The sequence below is a fragment of the Mchenga conophoros genome, linkage group LG5, assembly GCF_057382185.1.
Source record: "Mchenga conophoros isolate Kocher_MC1m ecotype Shallow Benthic linkage group LG5, M_conophoros_male_GT1.1, whole genome shotgun sequence".
Lineage (NCBI taxonomy): Eukaryota > Metazoa > Chordata > Actinopteri > Cichliformes > Cichlidae > Mchenga > Mchenga conophoros.
Window position 1 is genome coordinate 38,057,769 of NC_140530.1, and position 12,270 is coordinate 38,070,038.

The window sequence follows — 12,270 nt, forward strand, 5'->3', positions numbered from 1 at the left end:
GCAAAAGTCTTGAGTCACCTCTCATTGACTTCATTGACTTCTAATTAGCTTCCGAGGAGCCAGAGTATCTTGAGCAACAGTTCTCCAGACCTCCTGGAGGTCTTTGGGCCTCGACTTGTTCAAGGAAAGTGGCAAAGGCAAAAAAAAAGCAGTGATAACCAGATGTGACGATAACAGATGGATCTGAGAAACTGAGGAACACTGAAGTGACACGGTACCAGTTTACACAATGTCTTTTATCCTGTCTTCCTTCTCTCACCCCAACCGGTAGCAGCAGATGGCCCCGCCCCTCCCTGAGCCTGGTTCTGCCGGAGGTTTCTTCCTGTTAAAAGGGAGTTTTTCCTTCCCACTGTCGCCAAAGTGCTGCTCATAGGGGGTCATGTGATTGTTGGGTTTTTCTCTGTATCTATGAAGCGCCTTGAGGCGACTTTTGTTGTGATTTGGCGCTATATAAATAAAATTGAATTGAATTGAACCATATCCAATTCACACAGAAATCTGACACTCAAAATAAAGAAAGCAGCCAAAGATCACATCAGGGCAAAGAATTTAAATGTGACTTTGTGTGACCCTGTAGCACCGTAACTTCTTTCCTCATGTAAACACTGACACTTTTTGCTTGTTTAATTACTGGTTATTGTGTTTCCATGTTTCTTGATTCTCAGAGCATCCAATAATCTGCCACTCTGATATGCATTTAGTACCACACAGCACTGAAGCCAACCCAGTATTTCTCTTCACTCTGCTGCAATCTTCCATTTCTCCTTTGTCAGTTGTTATCTCTTATTCAGTCTCACATGCTTTCTCCTTTTCCCTTCTCCCCTCCGAGCCCTCGCTTTCTTTCTCATATTTTTTATTTATTCAGTCTCTAACACACTGTCTTAGGGTTCGTCTTTCACACACACACTTTCGCCACCAATGTGTAAACTGCCTGTGGCTGTGTGCAAAGGGCAATTGGAGAGATACACTAGAGAGAGAGAGAGGGCACAGGAGATGGTGTGTGTTCACAGAGGGGTGTGTGTGTGTGTGTGTGTGTGTGTGCGTGTGTGTGCGTGTGTGTGCGTGTGTGTGTGTGTGTGTGTGTGTGTGTGTGTGTGTGTGTGTGTGTCTTGGCCTCCCTGCTCTGCTGCATTTGTCACCTCTACAGACTGCAGACCCACCAAATGTCCACTTACTGAGACTTCAGCATGTCGATGTTTCTGCATTTATTCATGCGTGCAGTGATGACAGCCACGTCTGAGCATCTTTATGTGTGTGTGTGTGGATGTGAGAGAGGGAAAAAAACAAGTATACACACAAATATGTGAACTGGGAGTCACACAGGTTTCTATGACTCACTGCCAATTATTATATTTTTGTACAAGCTCTAGAAAAACGTTAAATTAATATGAAAATGCTTAAAGTGGGCTCTGACATCAGTGTGTCAGCATTTTGCTTCCAGGCAGCATTTTGGCAAATTTGCACATTCCCCGGGCGTCACATAGCGCCGTTCTGGCAGACGCCACCTGTGTTTCACCGTTAAGTGCAAGGTGTCTATCGGTGTCGGTGCGTCCGCAGCGATTCTGGCTGCTGAGAGATAACAGCTTTGCAGAGCTGCACAGTCTGCTTTAGGAGGTAGGAGGGAGCTTAGCAGACAGGAGACCCTGGATCGCAGCCCGTTTGTGTTTTGCACTTGGATTTTTTTCCACTGTGATGGTCTGGTTGCTCTCCTTACTTCTCTTTATTCCTCTCTACTGCAGAAGGTGGGTGATGCACACCATCAGGACAACGGGAAGCACCTGGTTTAGTTTTTTCTCTATTAAACTGCGGCTCCGATGTTCTGGAGCGCAGCACTTATCCACTCACACATCCTCACTACTGATGATACAGACTTCCTCACGTCATGGTTGTCTTTGCGTCATGTTTTTGCATTGGTTCATGAGATAACTCACTGTTATAACAACAATAACCATTAACAGGAAAAGTGCTGCTAGTTAATAATGAATAGGATTTTACAGCATCTTCAAATTTTTTATTTCCTCTTTCAACATTTGTCCTGCAATAAAACATATCTGAGGTCCATCAAAGGTCCAACATGTAAGGGGGATACTTGTTCCTTATACCCAGCTCTAAATCATTGTTTTGGTGTAATTTGGTTTCCATGGACCACATTTTGCCTTGACTCAAGTCAAATGTGTATGCTTCAGCTCAGCCACACGTCCAAATATTAGGTGCGTTGTGGCCTTTAGGGCAGCGGTCCCCAACCCCCGGGCCTCGGACCGGTACCGGTCCGTGAGTCGTTTGGTACCGGGCCGCGAGAGTTGAGGCTCAGGTGTGAAATGTCTGGTTTTCAGGGTTTTTATCGGTTTTCAGCGTTATTTTGTTATCGTTTTTATCGTTAACTCGGTTTTCCTGGGTCTTTTCACGTGTGTTATGAATAAATCTTATTTTTTTCGGTACCGGTACTAGTTTTATTTTGTTATATTTATCCGCGACACCTTAAAGGCCGGTCCGTGAAAATATTGTCGGACATAAACCGATCCGTGGCGCAAAAAAGGTTGGAGACCGCTGACTTAGGGCACATCTGAGTTTGCAGAGCAGCCATCTAAAGTCCAGATCGTCTGTTCCACACAACACTCGTCAGTGCCCTAACTGAGGGAACGGTGCCAAAAGTCGCCCAGATTATGGCCCAACTGTGCCCACTGTCTGCATGTAGAGCACACGCTTTTCTGCAAGTCATGTTTTTTGGCATTTACATTATAATAGTAATTTCAATTTAACTTATGGTGGCAATTTTTTAAGTATGGAAAATTTGATTGTTATCCCATGAAATACCAAAAATCGTTCCCTTCTAACAAACCAGAGAATTGCTCCGCAGTGCGCTGATGCTCAGCACCAGCTTCATCGTTTTAGACCTCGGCATGCCTCTCTCTGTCTCCTCTCCACGTCCTTTTCTGTTTACGGGCTTATTATTTCTTATCTGCATGTGTGCTTATCTATAAGCAGACAGTGTTGCAACAAAGACAGTCATTCTCTCTAATCTACTCCTATATCTCTCCATCCGTCCACAACGCACGAGCATTCCTTGTTGCTGGATTTTCATCTGCTTTAAGAGGACATTCACTTTGTCAGTGACAAAACACTCGCTAATGTCAGATCTGTCAGGATGGAAATAGAAAATCTGTCACGCAGAACCCGACAATGACAATTTTGTCTTTCATCTCTTCAACTCTGGCAGGGAGCAAAGACAAAAGTCTGTTAAACCAGAATAAAAGCACAGAGCGACGGGGCTGGCAGGACACGAGGAAGATGAGTGATGAAAATAACCATCGGAACAGAGACAGGAGACGGAGCACAGCGACAGTTTTAGATTACAACCAGGCCTAATGCACGGATTACTTTCCCCTCTATCCGTTTAGGGACAGATGGATTTCCGATCACATATTGCGACAGGAAGTGGCGAGAAGACAGATGGCCTAAAAGTACGAAAAAAGGCTACGAACTGATGGCTGGACAGAGAGGGTGGAGTGAGTGAAAAATCTGATTGGCTGACAGTGATGCAGATATGAGTGACAGCGAGCTCACAGTTACTGCTTGCAGCCTTTGCACTTTTGTACAGAAAGCCTTCACTGTGCTTTCAGAGCCAGGCACATCTCAGGAACATCGCACCTTAAAAATACATGAATCTGTGGGCAGCACAGGCCGAGGCTGGACACAAGTCAGTGTTCCCATTCAGAGGTCTTTGGTGCAATTCAGAAATCTGATTGGTTGAGAATATTTTTATTTTAATACAGGTCAAAATCAGTATCCTCCATTTCTCTGTTCTCACACAGCTGTGCAATAAGAAGTAGTAATTATTATTTGTTATCCTCAGATGAACATGTTTTATTTATTTTATTGTGCATTATTTTTGCTATTGATCCCAGCAGCGGGAGTTTCTTTTTTCACAGCTGGTCCACTGAATTCATCCAGAAAATATTCACTTTCACCGATTTACACAGAGAAAAGATCTGAGTTGGAGATTTTGTGTGAACTGGGATGAACCCACGTTACAAAACCAGCTAAAGTAAAGTTAACCTGAGTCTCTCATTTATTTAGTTGGTTATAAACCCACAAAACAAGAAAAACTGTACTAGGTGTGGGAAAAATGAAGAGCAGATGTTTTTAAGATTTGCAGCTGTGCAGCGTTCTGATTGGTTGATCAGCTACTTGTATTTCTTTCTTCAAAACAGAGATTTATCAAGCACCAACTGCTGCTGAAGGCCTCCCCACACCGTAGGCTGGGTTAGTTTTAGTTAACCTCCAAGAATAGTTCTTCACGAAAACAAAAACAACTGCAGCACTTTCAGATTCTGGGACAGCTTCAGAATACATGTGATAATAATGATGTTTGCCGAGATTAAGCAGCGACTGGATTCTTTCTAAAGATGTCGGGCTTTGGGGGACTCGGTCTGTTGCATTCCCTTTGTTCCTGACAACAAAGCGGCACGATGCACACGGATGCTCCGCGCTGCTTACCACATAGAGCTGCTTCCACAGTAAGGCCCATTCCTGCAGTGTTGACGTGACCTCGGTGACAATGGGGTCTTCAAGAGGCACCACAGTCTCATGTGGCCTGCAATAGAAAACAGACACACACACATTTAATTCACAGCTGCTGGGTTTGGACAAGCATCAGATGTCCATAACTGAAGCAGATTTAAGGACACACAGAGCAGCACGTCCACAGTACAAAGCCTTTAAATGTGAAATTGTTAACACGCGTAAAAGTAAGAGAGACAATAAAAGCTTGGCCTGCTTTGTCACCAGAGGAACTTGGCGACTGTGTGGAGTTACGTGTGTCAGGTTTCTACACTAATGAATTAAAGTGAACTGACAGTTCAGTGAAGCAGAAATCCAAACACTAATCTTGTGTTTGGATTTCTGATAAGAGATAAGATAAGAGAATCCACTTATACTGCCTGTACCAACAAAGCACACTTCATGCACAGGTGGAAACACAAAGCACGAGCTAACATATGAAATAAGGTAAACTGTCAAAGTCAAAGCCAGCTTTATTATCAAAAACAGGTGTACAGATCATGCACATTGATAAATCTGACAGTCGTCAGCATAACAGTGGAAGGATATCACATGCCTTCTAAGGATGGTTCCCACGGGCTGTAAATATAATGAAAAAAGCAGAGGCCTTAAAATTGAGCCCTGTGGGACCCCAAACTGAAGAGGAGCAGAAAAGGACAATCCTCCTATGCATTGTCCTCCCATGCATAGGAGGACAACGCGCCTTCACCTCACCTCCCAGCAGCAAAGTGCAGCAGCATTTTGAAGCATGGATTACTGTTTCCAAATGTGGCCTGGATAAAATGGGTCTTACTTTTGCCAAGCGCCTTATACAGCACAGCTCAGTCTTTCTATCTGACATTCACTCAGGAGAAACTCGGGTTCAGTGTTTGGCCTCTTTGCAGTCCGGAGCAGCCGGGGATCGAACCACCGACCTTCCATCAGTAGATGACCTGCTCTACCTCCTGCTCACGTCTTCAGGTGGAACAAAGAAAAGCAGCTGAAGACAAAGACCTCGTTTCACCTAAGCACTTGTACATAGTTTTGAGCATCAGGGATTTCTTCACTAGAACTGAAAGCTGCGTCTCCAGCCTGGAGTCAAGAGCATTAAAGCAACACACACACTTTTGTTCTTCTTCTCATCCCACGCTACCTTTCTGCTCGCCCCTCCCTCACTCAGGGAAGCACTTCTTTCCTTCTTACCCCTCTGCTCACGTACCCCCCTTCCCTCCGTCGCATACAGTAACTGATTAATTAATAAAAGCCAGTGTGCCAGATTAGCTGATCTCCCAGCTGAGCCGTAGCTGGCGGCCGCCTGGTGATTTCACACACATTAGTTACACTTGTATCACAGACGCGTCTCCTCCTCTTCGCCTCTGTTCTACTTTTCACTCAGCCTAATCGCTCCCTCCTCCTGCTTCCCTGCCTCGTGTTCCTCCTCCTCTCTTTTCTGGCACATCTCCATCATCCATTTGCACATTCTACTCTTTCTCCTCTTCACAGCTTCCTCTTCCTCTTCTGTGTTGCCTTTCCTGTTATTCCCCCTTTTCTGCTTTCTCTCCTGCATTTCTTCCCTCTTTGTGCTCTGTCTCCCTCTGCACCCACATCCCCACAGTCTTTGGTTACTGTCTCCTAGCCTGACCTCTGTCTGTGTTTCTGTTGTTTGCAAATCTTTATCCATATCCTCTCTCACCGTGCCCCACAACTAGTCTCCATCTGGTTATCTCTGCCCCGAGTCATCGCTGCCCCGAGCTGCCACAGTGTTTCTCCGTCAGTCTCAAGCCACTTATATTTTCATCTGCTGCCTCATAACAGCCTCTCTTTATTATTATTCTCTGTTATTCTCCATGCAGTTCATTCTTAAAAACACTCGCTGCCTCTGTTTTGAAACTTTTGAGAGAAGAAGAGATTTTTGGGGGAAATTCTTTTTGTCTTTCATCCTTTGGTTATATTCATACCCCACAGCTGTGTTTAAAACTTTACAGCGATTTAATATTCTGTATTCTCTGGGCTGCTTTAAACGACTCCAATCCAGCCTCTTATTTCTTAGTTTTTGTGCATTACAGAAAACATTTTCAATGATGCTTCCAGTGTACTGCATGACACATTAGCATGGCAAAGTGCGTCTCACTAAAAGATCGCAGGCAGTCAGAAGAGGCGTAGCAGCATCAATGCCGGAGCCCCTCGTGGTTGTATCCTTAGTCCATTTCTCAACACCCTCTGCATAAATGACTGTATCAGCACTTCAGCAGCACTCCATCTCTCACTTTACGCAGTGGTGCACTTACAGTCTGTGACAGCTGAATGTCACTGGCACATCGAGCGCACACTGCTCCCATCTGAATCCACCTCCAATGAAGCAGTTTGACAGCTCCCGGCAGCTCGGACGTAGATAATAAACACGGCTTTAGCCAGCCTACTGTTTACACCTGCTGGCAGCAAACACAGCATCACATAAGAGCTGCTGGCCCCCGCCTTCTATCGCTGGTGCATCAAACCCCACCACATCCTGTAATCTAACACATCCTGATGTTTTTACCCTGCTAACTGCGTCCAGCAAAAACAGGTTTGATGGAGCTTTTTCTGCTCCTGACCTCTCGGACCTCAACAACAGAGCCACTAAGTGCACTTTTAGCACTTACCGTAGTCCATAACACTCACCACCTCAGACCACAGCTGAACTTGGCTTTGGACCGGGCGTGTGTTTATATACGTTTTCTGTCACAGCAGCTGAAAAACCCTGCTGAGCCGTGTAATTCATAAATGATCAGTTTTTAAAGGTCGTGATTGGCCGACCAGTGATGGAGGAGATGCAGAGACTAACACCACCAGGGTCAAACGGCTGATAGAGACAAATACCCCAATGACTTTGGAGCGATGAGCCGATGTAAGTCAGACTGGGATTGTTTTTCTTGCAGTACTCTGTTAACTGTTAACTGGTTTCCTTAAATGTGCATCTTAAGTTATAGCTTCTGGTTTCATGGATATCATGTGTGAGAGTGGAAGGACACCAGTGCACTAGGTGACAGTATGGACACAAAAGTCTGAGTCTTTCTTAATTTTAGTTAAACAGAAAAGTCAGGTGAGTCAGATGCTCTGAGCTCAAAAATCAAACCCGAGCATGTCGACACGCTCCGCCGTTATCTCTGCGGTTATTAGGGTCACACTGCACTAAACGAAGGACATTCAGCAGGAATTAAGCCTCGTGGCTGAGAGCAGCAGGACTGATCAGGATCAAGTTTTTACTGAGGCCAAAGATCCAAGGAGCAGGATGACTCCTGTACTCAGAGCAGGCGCCCCCTGCTGGCCATTAAAACGGAATAGCTGGCACATCCTGACCAGAGCACTGCTGTCCAACCTCCGTCATCCGCTCTGTTTTCTCCTACCTGCCTGCAGCCCTGAGTGTTTGAGCTGCTGCTCTTTCGTCATTTCCGCTTTCCCATCCTGTCAAACTCAATTCTGTCGTCTTTGATCCAATAGTCTTTTTGCCTGTTTTCTGAGAGCCAGTTAGTCTCTCTGTTCCCTGTGCTTTAAATCTCACTGCTATTCTGTTATTCTGCATTTCAGACTCTCATTCATGCAACTCACCTCCTCCACATCTCCACCTTACCTGGATGCCTCAGCTGAGCCTCCATCTGTGGTGTGTTTCACCATGACTACCAGCTTCTAGTCTCCAGGGATGTTGTCATGCTTCCTGCCATTAAACTGCTTTGATTTGGTGCGTCATCCGACTCAGTCTGTGTACTTGAGCTGTATTAAGCTCTATTTACTGAACTCCCAGCAGACAGCGAACTGAAGCGCTCACACGATCCAGCAAATGTGTGATTCTGTCTCGTAGTTTGTGATTTGTCCCGTTTGCTGTTTGTGGTCTCTCGTGTTATCCTCTCCCCTCACAGAGCTCGGTTCTGCTGGAAGCTTTTTCACCTAGAAAGGGAGTTCTCCCCCCCCACTATCACCAAATGGGTTTTTCCATATAAGCCTGTAGGCTCATTACCTAAACATATAAAGAGCCTCGTGGCTGTTCTTGTGAACTGGCAGTATTTAAATGAAACTAATTTGAATCTTGATGGCTTAATCAGTTATTAGATGATGACACTTTGAACCCAACAAACCGCTCTCACTGTTGATGGTCTCTTAGGTTTTACATTAGCTCAAGTCACCCTGAAATGCGAACACGGAAAAGATGAGAAGTTCTTTTGTGCTTCATAAAATTTATTTAATGCTCCACAATCTTTGCAGCACGAATCCAAACTGGTATAAAAGCTTTTCTTTGCATTTTCAAAAAGACTGCATTCATGGGAAAATGTGACATTATTAAGTTAGGATAATGAGTAAATTGTCCCTTAAATGATACGTGATAAGCTACAGTAAATCCAGCCTGGTGCTTAAGCAGCTCAGACAAAGTTAGAACGAGGGATTTGGTTTTAGCGTCTTATTTTCGTTTATTTGGTGCTTTGAATTGTTAAGAAACAGCTTCAAAATCAAAAAGTTAGAAAATGGACCGAGGCAGGATGACAGAAGAGTGGGAAAGGAAAAAGAAATGATTGGCTCTGATAAGAAATGATAAAAGCGTACACGTGCAGACACGGAGCACTTTTCTCTCTTTTTTAAACACATGTGCTCTTTTCCATCTGTGGATCACAAACATGAAGCTGGCGTCAAAGATGAAAACCATCAAGCTCCGTATGCTGACATTAACTTGGGGTTAAATGCAGGGCGGCCGTCATTTCACCGCACCGATCGCTGAGCTGAGGGTCACCGTGCAAACAGCGCAACACTGCTTCTAAAAATACGTCCACACTGTTCACGGCGCCCAGAGGTTACACGCAGCACTGCATGTAACATTAACTATTCATTTAGATGTGAACTGCACATACTGCCATTTATTCACAACGTCACAATGCACTGCACATTTTTAAAATTTGTCTTTTGTAACCGACTCATTATTTATGAGTTCATAAGCATGTTTTGTCATTTGTGCAGCTTTAGTCTGTGTCCACACAGTGCAGAGTGGGTCCACACAGTGCAGAGTGGGTCCACACAGTGCAGAGTGGGTCCACACAGTGCAGAGTGGGTCCACACAGAGCAGAGTGGGTCCACACAGTGCAGAGTGGGTCCACACAGTGCAGAGTGGGTCCACACAGAGCAGAGTGGGTCCACATGCGACCACATGCACCTACAACCAATGAGGTCCAGCTAACAGGCAGGTGTGAAGGAAATCTGCAGAAACCCTCCAAGCAGGAAGATTCAAACTCAAAGATAGCAGCACTGATCTCTGGAGCACCATGCTGCTGCTGCCAAATACAAAACTTGTGCAATGTATGAAATTATTTTCTTTTAATCATAAAAGTAATAAGAAACTAGTAAAACAAATGTATTTCTGTTTTTGGTGGAGCACAGATCGTCTCCTCGTATTAAACCTTCAAATGTAGAAGAAATGGTGCAAAACATGTACGTTTTACAGCATCTGTGTTTCTTTTTGAGGCTTCGGTGCTTTTCAGGAGCGTGCTACTGTTACTTTCAGCTGTTAATCATGAGGTTCAATATTAGAGAGAAAGTCTGGGTATACTGGACCTGTAGGGAAGAAAATGACATCTTCATCTAAATTATCAACCCAATAAAAAGAAGAACCCTAACCCAGTTGGGAGTATATTGTATTTAATGACAGTTTATTGGTAGTTTTGACCGAGTTGTCAGCTCAGTTGTTTCTTTACATAAACTTGAAAGGCAGTGGAACTTGCCTGAAGTGTTTGAATTATTCTGCTTGTTAAACTTGTTGGAATAAAGGATTAAAAACGAGCCTGTAGAGCATTTCACTGACCTGCTGCTCCCATCAGCCTGTTTGACTGTTTGCAGAGGGAGCCACACAAACTCCCAGCCTCAGATGCTTCAGTGCTTCTCAGGAACATTGTGCTGCTACCTTCTGCTATTGAACAGTCATTTTAATTCATTTGGACAAACTTTTTTTTTCATGTAGCAAAACCTCGCGTCAGTCCAGGTGGAGCCAAAATGCCAGAAAAGAACTGACCAAACGATCCGGTGAGTTAAAAATCTGTCACTTCATAATCGATTCACATGCACTGTGCAGAAAACCTGATGAGAGTCAGGTCCTGGGTCTGACTGGAGCTGCAAACAAACAGTAAGCAGGTGATCAGACTCACTGAGGAGCTCACACAGGCTCTACACAAAGTGTTCATTTAACTTCAGACATGAGCCTGATTTCATTCTTTTATGCCTGCAAGTGTTTTTTGTTTGTTAGGTTTTTTTGGTGCATTTTGCTGTTCAAGTCTTTTTGTACCGTTACTATAAATGTGTCGCGTGCACTTGTACAGTAGGTTTCTCTCTCCATGTGAAGTAATGAAGTGCAGGGTTGTGATAATTGTAAATGTCAGCTCTGAGAGCTTCCTGGCACAAACCTGCAGGCTGCTGTACACTGGTGGATCGACACAGGGACGCAGGCAGGCCGACTCCACAGGAACAAATTAAAATCCGCTAAACTCATTTGACCTCATGCTGCAGTTTTTACATAAGGATATTCAAATCTCTCCGTGCCGTCTCAAACACATGAGACATTAAAGATCACTGTCAGATTTTCTAGGGTGCAGAGTGACTACGCTGATTCTCACCGGACAGTAAAAGTGGAAGTTTTATGAAAAGAAGGTTCACTAAAGCTCAGAAGCATCTACTGTACAGATGTCCTGCTGCCTGCTTCATGCAGAGCAGACATCCTCCTTGGTGCTGTGAGCAGTGCTGGATGGTCAACTCTTTGTTGGTCACCTTTTACCCAGCAGACCAATCACAGCGATCGAGCCCTGTTGGTGGGTGTACCACGTTACTGTGATCACATCCCGTTTTCTTTAATGCAGTAATGTAAAACATTGATGTACATAATTCAATAATTATATGAAGCTTACGCCTAAGTTATATGTCTGTCTTTTTTCCTGGTTGTCTGTTCTTTACATCACTTCCACTTTCCCACGCTCTCAAACGCAACACTTACATCATTACATTATATCTCGGTCCTCATTGTCATTCTCTCTTTCAGGCTCTCATATGTGCAACCAGCCTCCTCCCCATCTCCGCCTCCCCCGAATCACTCAGAGCTCCATCCAAGCCTCCATCTAAATCACCAGCGTCCTGATTCCGGGGGTCCCGTCCTAAATCCTGCCACCGCTGGGATCCCGTAATGACACGTTGGGTCATCGGGGTCTAATCACCAAATAGATTTTCTCTCACAGTAAATTTTGTTCCATTCTTCCAAACGTTCTCTCCGTGTTGTAATTACAGTAAAGGTTCAACACAGTCTGAACTACCACAGTGCTCGTGAACTGAGAAGAAACATCAGTGAGTTAGAATAAGTGCAGCAGGGAGCAGGTGGTGCTCAGGGAGCTCCAGCAAGAAAACTTAGAGTTGAAGTTGGCTCAACACGAGCTGATGTAATGCCAAGCTGACCAATCAAGTGCATGCACGGTCCAGCGTATCATCCCTGAGGTAAAACATGAAGTACTAGCTTTATTCTGTTTGTCAGTACGGCTTTTAATTGGTACCTGAAGCAACACGCCTCCACCTACACCACCCCTTGAGTGTCTGTAACTCATACTGAACATGGCTCATTTGTTTGTACAGTGAAGACACACACAGTGTAATTCTCTTATTCCCTCACACACACCCACGTGCACATCGAAAGCTCTGCTGCTTTAAGACCCACTTGATCAACAGTCTTTAATTATG

The 12,270-nt window shown here is 44.6% G+C and overlaps 1 protein-coding gene across 9 annotated transcripts in view; it reads right to left on the bottom strand.

Moving 5' to 3' along the window:
• The window catches only part of LOC146575107 (dedicator of cytokinesis protein 3-like), a 240,693-nt gene that overhangs the window by 106,918 nt on the left and 121,505 nt on the right, over window positions 1-12,270 (bottom strand). For all 9 annotated transcript variants that reach the window (XM_085275298.1, XM_085275297.1, XM_085275293.1 and 6 more), the window contains exon 5: window positions 4,498-4,594. In XM_085275298.1, coding sequence (XP_085131424.1) covers window positions 4,498-4,594 — 97 coding nt within the window. The remainder of the gene's footprint in view (window positions 1-4,497; window positions 4,595-12,270) is intronic.